The 12,211-nt window shown below is 48.0% G+C and overlaps 1 protein-coding gene across 1 annotated transcript; it reads left to right on the forward strand.

Moving 5' to 3' along the window:
* Positions 1-2,801: 2,801 nt before the first annotated feature.
* Positions 2,802-11,389, forward strand: LOC311372873 (alpha-catulin-like; the record flags this gene model as incomplete). The annotated part of the gene is made up of 3 exons (XM_084489808.1): positions 2,802-2,991; positions 8,794-9,011; positions 11,270-11,389. Coding segments are annotated over 3 exons (528 nt in total), but the record flags the coding sequence as incomplete, so codon positions are not given.
* Positions 11,390-12,211: the final 822 nt, after the last annotated feature.

Here is a 12,211-nt window from a genome sequence, read left to right on the forward strand (position 1 = left end):
GTTAAATATATGGCCAGACAGGGGTTCTACTATGACTATATATACCCAGCCGGGCAGAAGACACTGTGTTCCTTCCTCAACTGTATGAGAATGTGATTTAGCCATATCTAATTCTGTTCTGAGACCAGATTCCAAAAATTGGTCACAGTGCGATCACTTTAATAATTACAATCCTCTACGGGGCCAACCTAGGGCCCTGACAAGTACAGCCACTTAAAGATGCTCTTCTTCTCAACAACTGTCATATTGTGGAAGATAATATTAATATACCTACAGCGCTAATGTTCATTTTGATGGTTCCACCGGCTCTGTGAGGGATACAGTGACCTTTGTACCTGCCCTGACCTGTTTTATATTTAACAAGCTTGGCTTTTTGCTTAGCAATATCCAGTCTAGTAGAGGAAAAGTTAACTTCAGAAAATGAATAACATGGTGTGTTGATATTAAAGAAGAAATAACCCTCAGATCTTTTAAATATTTGCAACAGTGTCAACAGAATCAGTATTGTCAACATATTCTAAGAACCCAGTATTTTCCTAACTTTTATGAATTTGAACAATATACATTGTATTATACAGGTATGCATAGATAGGATTAGAAGAGCAAATCGTATTAATTGTTTAACAGAATGGGAACAAGAGACAGCAGACGCCCCCTTTAACACAAAGTTTGCTCATCACAAATCGACTATAGTGCACAGTTAATTAATACACACAGAAGAGGAAATCAATGTGTTGTAGAACAGTGGTAACGAGGACCACTAACGAAGCGGAGGTGCCGGCTGCTCAGTGGAATGTTTAAGTATTATATGCTATCACTACCGACTCCTACAACAGATAAATACCTATATTTAGAGGACGTAGATAGAGGTGTTGAGGGACAACTGTATCTGTCAATGACAGTTCAACTAATGAACTTTAAAAGAGGAGATGCTCCTGGGTGGAACAGCCAATCCCTTCACAGCGCCAATCCCTTCAGGAGGTGGAGTTCCTTTTGCGACTGTAGTGCTCTAATCACCTTGAACACGGCCTCATCCAGACAACCCCTCCAGCCACAGGCTGTATGGCTTCCTGTTATTTTGATGTCTTTCCTTTCCTTTTTTCACAACTTCCTGAGCCGACCAGTGTTCAGGAGTGGGAAGGGCAGTTCCGCATGCAGGGAGCTTTAGTGACGACCAGAAGCTTGGCTTGGCGTACGGGAAAGCCTTCTTTTCTGTACAGTAGCCGGTAGTCTTTCTCATCAAGACCCCCCTCCCTGTCGGCTCAGTGCTCTGGGGTACATTTTGTAAGAAATTAACGTGCAGTTCATCCAACAACAGTAATAAAAATGAAGTTGGAGGACGCCTTCAGTTTCCGTTTAAAATAGGAGACACCGGCGCTCCCTGTGATCTCTAGTCTAACGTCGTCACGGATTCCATTTCCTTTTTGAGAAAATTTCCACCGCGTTCATTCTCACTTCCTTATCCGACGATAAGGTCGTACACTATTTTCAACGCTAGTGACGGGGCAATCTCGGTCTGATTACGACTCCATAAGGGCATACAAAACCAGTGGATGTATAATGAAGACCGATAAACACACACACACACACACACCTACAGTATCACCCCCTGGGACCTATTATAGCTGTGCGCCAATTAAAACCTTCCAATACCCCCTACTGACCCCATACACCCCCTCTCTCTCTCTCTCTCTCTCTCTCTCTCTCTCTCTCTCTCTCTCTCTCTCTCTCTCTCTCTCTCTCTCTAACTCTGTCTCTCTCACTCTGTCTCTATCTCTCTCTCTCTAACTCAGATCACAGCTTGAGAGGAGATGTATAAATATTTGACACTCTTGGAGCTTACCGTTTCATAATTGATACCATAAATTGCCAGCAGGACAACAGCCACACCCAAGCGTTTGTTTATGTTTTTCCAGTCATTATGTTTTCGGTCGCACAGTGTCTATGTGGAAGTGGAGAGAAGTGGGTTTTAGAAGTTCTCACTGGCTCTTCTGCGGTAATTGGATTTGTTTTGTTTTGCAGGAGCAAATCACAAAGGCCCGGCGAGTCTGACACCTTTACCTTAAATAACAACGTTGAGGTAGCAGACGTTGGATCTGCATCCAAATCAGTTGGCGCTTTTCCTTCACTGCTTTTAGAGAGCCCCTCTTCTATCACCAGGTGTGATCTAGGATTTAGCCATCGCACTTCTGGGCGGGCTCCTCGACCTGTGATGTTGTTATAGTGGCGATTTTGAAATTGCTTATAATGGTCAATGAGCTTCACACACGGTGGTGAAATAGGGGCAATTCAATAGTATTAGATGCTACTGAAAGACGGAGCACAGTGTTTCACCACACTCTCCCGTCTTGATGAAACACATCCCCTTATCCCTTCTCCTCACCTAAATCACACCTGAGTTATCCAAGCTTATTTACACGGCTCTTCTCAGTGCTGTGGAACGCTCCGTTCACTTGCATGGGCCTTCCCGACTTCCGGTGGTGAATTATTTTTCAATAATGACCGTTGCTAAGCATATAACGACCGCTGTCAAGGAAAGTGGCTCTGTCTCTCGTATCACTCCGCAAGTAGTCCAGTAACTTAATCAACCCCAGCGTACTCGGTTGCTAAGTGACGTCAACGTCTTTGGCGGACTATTTCTCTGCTGATCAACACCAGGAATGGCAATTGTAAAAAGATTAGACACCTGTCGGTGTCCGGTTGCCCTGTCGCCCTGTCGGAGTGGCTTATTTCCCGATAATGACCGGCGGCGTGCTGTACATTATCCCTCACTTCATCTCCTGCTTGTTCTCTCTGTCTAGATCACCACGCTGATCAACCACAAAGACAAGCCCAACAAGTCGGAGCGAACGCTGGCTGCCATCCACAGGGTGGGCCAGGCGGTCAGCGTGGCGGTCGGCCGCTTCGTGGCCGTGGGGGAGGCCATCGCCACGGAGAACCAGGAGCTGAAGGAGGAGATGGGCCAGGCCTGCTTCGAGGCCCGCCGAGCAGGTAGAAGATCGTGCCATCGCGTTGGTTATGTGTTAATGTCGAACCACGTTAAATGTCGGGGTTTGTACAAAAGCAGGCTATGGAAATGTACATTCTTAAAACACGCAACTGGTCTACCCCCCCCCCCCAGTGTTGAATTAATACATTTTTTATTATCATTTATTTATTTTCGTATAGTTACTTTGAGTGAATTTTGGTTAAAGGTGCAGTCTCTAGGATGCAGTGGTAGTTAAAGTTAAAGTAGAGGTTAAAGTTGCAGACCAACTGAATACTCCAACGATGTTGGAGTGGCTGTTATATGAAGTTATTTAGTCTGTGAAACTATAGGTCATCGACCTAGCACCCATATGAATCTGCCAGTGTATGTTTTATTTGACAGATGTCTAGCAGACCTGGGTGTGTGACGGACCAATCACAACTGTCTATCTAATGTGGGGGCGTGTGCAATATGATGCCTTTACGGAGGAGTGCCCAATGGGAGCGCTGAGGTGTCACATGCTTCGTTGCTCTTGAGCGCGGAACACACTGACCCAACCGTTGGCCATCTGAGACATTTGGGGAGACTCGGACGAATTCGGGGAACAAGTCGGGGAACAAGAACACCGCGCAGACGGAGTCTGGTCCGATTCAACACGCAAAGTCTGAGAGCGCTGGTGTCTGAGGATCGGAGCCTCTGATTGGCCGTGTGCTGCTTGCACACGACCAATCAGCCGGACATCGGCAGACATATCGGCAGTTGCGTATTAGTCTGGAACCTTCATTTTTGTTTTCTAAGGGGCGTCAGCAACAGGCACTGACCAAAATGCCTCTGGACGCAATTGGATGGATCTACAACCAATCAAGGAGCACTCTCTCATAAAAATGCAATGCCTTATTCTAAGGTAACCAAAGCACAAAGATTCAGATTTTCATGGGATTATACATTAATTAAAGCATATTCATGAAAATGTCAAGTCTGATCCACTAAACAGGTACACAGTGCACCTTTAATGAATGTGTAGGTGTTAGGCGCCTGGCTCAAGGACGCCTCCAGGTAGACTGCAGACATGGGAGTTTCGAACCCAGAACCTTCTGGCTTCTAGTGGAACAACCCTGCCCCCTAGAGACTCTCCTGTCAGCTCATAAACCCCAAAACCATCAGGGCTTTTACTTTGAAGCCGTATGTACTCTCACTGTTGGAGAGCTGCTTTCACCAGGCGGGTAAGAGGAAGAAGGGGAAATCCGGCAGAGGGTGTCTGGATAATGCCAGGGAGTATTGACTGGTACATTTCCGCCACACCTTTTTTGATACCGGATCAAATGTATTCTTGTCTTCTTGTCACTCCAATAGGTTCTTAGTCAGTGGAACATAAGATGGTTGATCATCATTAATAAGACACAACTGAAGCCCCTATCCATGCAAGGCCAAACACCTCCCACTGATACCTGTTTTTTCTATAAATATTTGATGTGAATGCGTTATCAGAGTGCATCAAAACCCCCAGAGTTACAGCACAAATATATATCGTCAAAAGCAAAGAACATGCTGTGCCACTGAGAGACGATATCCCGGATGGTATCAACATTTTGACGTGGACATTTTAACTTGACGTTGCGTCAACTTGTAGTGGTGGGGGACACTGGGAAATGAACGGGGTTTGTTTTGTACCGCTACGACAACCACCTCCAGCCAGCGCTCCTCCAGTCAGCCCTGTCATATCTGGCTGCTGGCTTAGCTCTTATCAACAGCAACGGCGCCCGTGGTGCTTCTACATGGACTGATTTATCTGTCTGCCTCCCCCCCCCCCCTACCAAATGACAGGATCTCTCTGGCTAGGACTTCAGACGTAACACAGCGGTGATAAAAGGGATATTTTGTGTAGTGTGTGGGGGCGAAGGGAGGGGTGGGGTTAGTACTTTGTTTGTCTCTCATTCTACTTTCTTCAACATTTCAATTCACTTCTTTCAAAACGGATGCTGTCTCTCACTCTCGTCCAAAGAGATGAGAGCAAGCTCAATTCTCCACCAAATAAACAGAAGAAGGTTAGAAGGCTGAGGATGAAAGGCCTGGCTAATACTGAGCCCACAGGCAAGGGTAGAGCGAGCCTCTCTCTCCCATGTGCTCTAATGAATTCAATGTAGGCAGATGGATAGCATTAGCTTGATGAGCTTTAGCTGCTCATCTCTAAATAGACGAGGGCTCAACTGGGAAAGGTCAGGAAAGCGTCTCTTTGTCCCCCTCTTTTTCTCTCTCTCTTTCATGTTATCTATTGACCTCTCTGTAACAATCTCTCTCTCTCTAAAAGGTCAGGTATATAGTTAAATGTATAATATAATAAGGATAAAACGTTAAATACAAAATATATATGCATATCAAATATTATACTATAAACGTACTATAAAAAAGTAAAATGTGTGATATTCTAAAAACTACAAAAATGACCTCTAATGTATCTTGTATAAACACAGAAATTAAAGATGCACTCTAAATACACAGTATTTACAATATAATATCTCTCTCTCTCTCTCTCTCCCCCCCTCTCTCTCTCTCTCTCTCTCTCTCTCCCCCTCTCTCTCTGTCTCTCCCTCTCCCTCTCCCTCTCTCTCTCTCTCTCTCTCTCCCTCCCTCTCTCTCTCTCCCTCTCCCTCTCTCTCCTCTATGGTATCTTACCATGACATACTGTTTACATTCCCGTTGAATGGTATAGCATCAGATATGACTTTGAATCTGTGTTCAGATCGGTCAAAGTCACCCAGCTTGTGAGAGATCAGATCTGACCCTGTGGTGTGAGGTTCACACACTGCTCAGACAGAACCCGCACCAGATCTGATTCTGATTCCGTGACATTTGGACGGATGGATGGTAATTTTTCACAAAAGTTTTAGAAAAAGAAAGAAAACTTTATGCAAAACTTTCCATTTTGCACAAAGAGTGTAGGCTCAGCAGAGGGTCTGTATTATACATCAGATTGAATTCTAGTCATGCTCTGATCCATCTCAACCGGGTTGTTTGAGCGAGAGAGATATAAATTGAGAAAGAAAGAGAGAGAGAGAGAGAGAGAGAGAGATAGGACGCCAGAGAGATGGTGGAAGACACAGAAAGAGAGCAGCATTCGTTTCTGGCTCTGGAGGACCCAGAAGAGCCGTCCTTTCGACCCCCAGATTACGTCACCAATGATCAGAGAACGTTGGCAGATGTTTTATTCACGTTAGAGTTCAAACGCGTACAGCAGCGGGAATCACTCAAGACGTCGGGTGCAAAAAAAAACAAAACAAGATGTACTGCCCTTCAGTCTCATCCGCGGAGGCAGTCCCTTTGCTCCCGTCGTGATTCAATTCCCTATCTCCGAAATGAAATAACAAAAGAAAGGGAAGATGAATGTGTACAGCTGGGCTAAGGTAGGAAAAGCCATGCGGGCCAGGATCCATCCCTCTCTATCCCCCGGTGTCTGTGCAGAGCCATCGGAGAGAGGGCTGTTTCATCTCATATAAAGCGCAGTGCCTCAGAAATATAGATACTATACTATAGTTTCTGTGTGTGTGTGTCTCTCTCTCTCTCTCTCTCTCTCTCTCTCTCTCTCTCTCTCTCTTTCTCTCTCTCTCTCCCTGTGTCACCTTTCTCTCTCTCTCTCTCTCTCCTTCTCTCTCTTCTCCACCTGCTCTCACTCTGCCGCTCTGTCATTCTGGGGGTTTCTTGGGAGGAGGAGATCCCAAGGGAGGGAGGGCAGGGGGGAGAAGGCAAGGCTGCCCAGGGGAGACCCACCTCAGGCTGTAGGGGGGCTTCGGTCCACAGAAGCGGTGCCATTTGGGGGGGGGGGGGGGGGGGGGGTCGGGGGTCGGGAGGGGTGGTGGTGGGGTGGGGTGGGGGGTGTCTGGCCGGGATGCTCCAGCTGGTCAGAGGGGTCGGGGCTGACCAGCCGTCTGTCTGGGCCAATAAGCTTGTTAGACGACTTCCGGGACGGCGGCCCCAAAAGATAAAGGAAGGAGCCAGCGAGGCCTGCAGCCGGGCACAGACATCTCCCTATTCTGGTCGCTTGAAGTGTACGTCCCCTCCTTGCCTCGGTCTTATCTCTTTAGAGGTCACATTACTATAAGTTAGTAAGCGTGGTGTCCCAATGGCTCAACCTGTGGGCGCTAAAGCAGCCCTGGTGTGATTCCAGTAATATAGTAGTATAGTAAAAGTATATATGCTACACTTACACACATACCCTCTCTCTTTCAACCTACTCTGTCTTCACTGTGCTGACCGCAACTTCACAAAAAGCTCGATACGATATGATGAAGGAGGTTTAATAATGTCATTTCAACGTCGTCGTCGTGCAGCTACATGCGCACATGGGTCACTGAGAAGCACAAAGGAGTGAAGACACATCCTTTATGTGTAGGGCCGTTCAGCACGGAGACATGTGTGCTTTACACACGGCCACCTGACCTGTCAATTGTAAAGTTCCCCTCGGGTCATTCCCTGACCTGTCAATGGTCTGCACTCCTAGATACAGTCACTATATCTAGATGTAGTCACTTTGACATGCCACCTTCATCCAGTGACGTCACACCCTCTCCCCTAGATTAGAGGAAGATCAGAGCAGTGCCTGAAGAGATCTGAGCTGGGGTTTGGGGGGGGGGGGGAGTTATCACCTCTACCTGTGGACGGCTGCTCTTTTGTTGTGGGTAATACTGAGCATTAGCCCGGCGTTATCTTGTACAAGCCCCGGTGGCTTTGCTGTGGATTGCGTGAGGCACGGATCCACCTGTCAACGACGAGCGCTGAATTATTAACCTGCGCGTGGAGTCTGCGGCGCAGGGCCCCCTGTGGTGCCGCTGAGACGCCGCTGGTTACGCCTGGTCATTCATTATTCAGGGTTTTCCGTTCCGTCATTGACATACACACTTGGGTTTCAGGTGTTATGTGATATATTTAAGCAATAGATCACGACAGGCTGTGGTATAATGAACGTATACCACTGACTGAAGTGATCTATTGCTTTTATAAAACGGTTACGTAAATATGGCGAAATGAAAGTCATAGACACCCTCAATTTTGAAAAAGCTAGAAAGTCGGAAAAGCATTTTTTTTAACGAATACAAAAAAGTAGTCCCTCCTGGCTGCCGGCAAAGTGTACAGCGGTTGCTATGCAACACACTGTAGCGTCCTTCAGAGAGAAGGCTAGGCTAAAGACGGTAGCTTGGTTCGCCGGCAATTTAGCCTTCTATCGAGTTCACTCGAACTCGATAGTAGGCTAAATTGCCGACCGTGTGCCTATTGCTTTACAACATTTCCACCCTCTCCAGCAATCAACATGTTTTTTAGGCTTCAGTGAACTACGCTATCGCTTTTATATATACATAAACAACAGTTAGAGTTAGGCGCGGAGTGATACTGAACTCTGTAAACTGAACGGGCGTCATAGCTGTGTGTATACGCTCAATATACAACGGTTGGGAACCAATCAGATCGCTTGATTTAGGCCCCCCGTTTTATAAATATATATATATATATTTCCCTTGCCCAAATTAGTGAAGTAACTACTTCTCTAAAGGGGAGAACAGGTTTGTATAAACAACCAAACCACTGAATATAAGAAGTCTTATCCGAGCTGTCTTTGTTGTATACGGGGGACGGGTTAACCTGGCGATTGTTATGGTTGTGTTGGTTCTATGAACATCCTTACTGTGCCCACAGCGATGTATCGTTGTTTCACCTTCTTCGGACATCATTGTACTTATAGTAAAAGCGTCTGCCAAAACTCCCTGAATGTAAATGTGAATAAAACAATGTAACCTTCACCAACCTCTGACCTCTCATCGACTCCACTGTTGCAGGGGACGCCATCGCCCAGTTGACGGACGCGAGCGCCACCACCGCCGCCGCCGCCACCATCGTCGCGGCGACCCCAGCGCAGACAGACGGGCGCGCCACGGTGTTCAGCGACCGCACTGCCATGGTGAAGGCGGCGCGGCTACTGTTGTCCTCGGTTACCAAGGTGCTGGTGCTGGCCGACCGCATCGTCATCAAGCAGATCATCGCCTCGCGCAGCAAGGTGAGCAGTCTGAGGGGCGTGGCGCACTGTGTTGTACTACAGCACAATGTGTACTGTCGCCACGGGCAACAAAGTGAGGAGAGTACTACGGTGTGTAGTTGCCACAGGCAACAAGGAAAAGAGTTTAGTACAGTTTGGTTGCCAACAATGTGAGGTTAGTGTAGTGCAGTATGTGCTTGATCGCCATCGGCAACACGGTGAGGGGAATAATACGGAATGGTTGCCACGGGCAACAAGGAGAGTAGCGTAGCGCAGTGTGTGTACGGTTGCCACGGGCAACAACGAGAGGCGAGAAGCGCGGTGTGATTGCCCCGCGCAACAAGGTAGAGCAGAGCGGCACAAGGTGTGTCTGGTTGCCATGGGCAACAAGGGGAGGAGTCTAGTGGCGTGTGCAGTGTGTGTGTTAACGTTGCCACGCTCGACAGAGTGAGGAGAACAGTACAGTAGGGTTGCCACGGGCAACGAGGTGACGGGAGCAGTGCTGTGTGAGCACCAGTTGATCTGAAGTGTTCCACTTGCAAGGTGAAGGAGTGGAGTCTCACTGTGTTTGGACAGCCAGTGATCACAGTTAAAGCCTCAAAGGGACACACAGAGACCTCCCTAAACCCGGAGCCCTCTAAAGTGCCCCTCCCCCCAAATAACCAGAGGGAGGGAAACCTGAAAACGAACGAAAGAGATGCGTCCTACCAGCGATGGTTGGGAGTGCATCGACGCAGAGTGAGAGCAGATAGAAGCAGCAGCAACAGAAGAACGAATCAAAGCAGAACGAAGGCTGAAGAAGTGACTCAACATTGCGGTGTATCGTCGTCCGATGGGGGGGGGGGGGGGGGGGGATCTGGCTTACATATGAATATGTGAACCAGACACACAAACAAACAAACACCACTCAATAGTCCGACACACACACACACACACACACACACACACACACACACACACATACGTACAAATTCATGTAAAAATAAGATCATTTATCCCAGACTGGAAATTTCGGAAATCACGCAGACATCACGCATTTTTTTAGCCTAACCTCTTATGTAACCCTGTGTTAACTTAGCACCCACATCTGCACACAGATACACACACACACACACACACACACACACACACACACACACACACACACACACACACACACACACACACACACACACACACACACACACACACACACACACACACACACACACACACACACACACACACACACACACACAGACAGACAGACAAAGAGACAGCCACTCAGACAACAACGGAGTCAAATCAGTGATGTGCGTTTCCTCTCCGAGTAGATTAGCCGCTGCTCTCTGGAGGAGCCACTCAGGGCCGGGCCTCTCCAAGAGCTAAGTGACGGGAAGCGTCGCTCCTAGCAGCGACACGAACTAAGCACAGTGGCAGGCGGCAGCCATCTGCGCGGCTGCGTTACCTGGGCGTGCTTCTCCGCCTGGGGACATGGTGTGTGTGGGTGCTGCCGCGTTCAAACAGGCAGAGACAAGAATGGAAAAAACAGGGGCTTAATCACATCCGGGGAGCCTTGTTTGAACAGACAGGCAACAGCCCCCCCCACCCCACCTCACCTCCGGTACTGGCAAACACAATTACCTCCCCTCCTCTCGCTATATCCCTGGTTGTGTGGATGTTGAATGAAGCTGCTGAGCCGACTGCTTCCAGTGGCTTTAGCCTCATCAGCTGAATCCACATCTGCAGCTACAGGCTACTGTTAGCGCGACGGTGCACTAGCGCTTACTTAAGCATTTCTATCGACTTACTAGTGCAGCTTGAATAGGTTCCCGGTGGTTTGAACCCCGTCTATTCACGAGAAAGAAAGAAAAACGTCATTCAGAGCTTATGTTTGTGTTATTATTAATGCAAAAGTGTTTTTTTCCCCTGAAATAAGAGGTATTTTACAGTCAGGTTATGCCAGACTCAAGATCTGCTCGGGGGTAAAGATCTTCTGGTTCTTCAAATATGTCAACGATAATCGAACCAAAGGCTGAAAACTCACTCGAAAGTTGAAAGTTGACAGACCGCCAAAAACCAAACATTCCCGTCCGGCCCTGTGAAGCTCTGCTTGCCTGCTTTTCCCTTCAGAGCATGAAGTTCACCAGCCACCCTAAAGCTGGGCTCTTCCATTCGCCCCCAAAGACCAGCCCAGGTTGTCCACTGAGACGGTGTCACCAAGTGTCTCAGTGCTGTTTTATCTTCGATGCCTGCCCGGGGGGGAGGCTTCCACCCACGTCCTCTCCGTCTCCCCCTAGGTCCTGGTGACCCTGGACCACCTAGAGAGGGTCAGCACCTTCCAGGACTTTGTTCACATCTTCAGCCAGTTCGGCAACGAGATGGTGGAGTTCGCCCACCTCACAGGAGACCGACAAAATGTGAGTAAAGATAACGAAGGTCTACGGAGGGTTATGAACGAATGTCTGCCAACACTAATGGAGCTCACATTCAGAAAGTGTCTGACTCTGGGGGCCGGGTGGGTGTGTGTGTGTGTGTGTGTGTGTCTGTAGGAGTGTGTGTGGACGGCGGGCCTAAGCAGCCTCACCTGGCTGCTTAGACTCTGCAGTCAGACTCAGCCAGTTGAGGCTGCTTAAACCAGCCGTCATCCACACACACTCCCACAGTATCGTGTTTCTGTGGTTGTAATTTTATTCTGCTGATTACGAAGAAGCTCTCGGCTTAATCTTAAAACCTGTCAATATGCAAATACAAACTAATCCATCATTCTGATGTAGAACATCAACATCGTCGTCTCGGAAGTGAAGCATTTCCATTTCAAAGAGAGATTATCCACGAGTATAACAAAATATTAGAAAGACAAATATCGGAAAGAACCTTAAAACAATCACACTGAAGAATGTGTTTCTCTGTTTCTCCGGCATTTCTAAACCGCCCATCAGAGCTGAAATAGATTGAACCTTCGGGCCCGACAGTGTCTCTGCCAGGGCCTCACTCTGGCCTGCGTGTTTTAGGAAGACAGAACCGTTTGGCGGGGCGCCTAGGAAAAGGTTTTGCTCCGACTTGGAGGCTCATGAATCCTGTCAGAGTTCGTCAACGATACTGTGGCGCATCCATCTCTCCAAGGCCCTGCCGTTAAAACCAATCGCACGCCGAGCGCAGAGGCGGCGATAAAGTGCAGCGGGTGTGATACCCGAAGAGAGAGGCTTAAACTGCACTGAGGGCCGTGCTTTGACACATGC

The sequence above is a fragment of the Micromesistius poutassou genome, assembly GCF_964030765.1.
Source record: "Micromesistius poutassou genome assembly, contig: SCAFFOLD_1114, whole genome shotgun sequence".
Classification (NCBI taxonomy): Eukaryota; Metazoa; Chordata; class Actinopteri; order Gadiformes; family Gadidae; genus Micromesistius; species Micromesistius poutassou.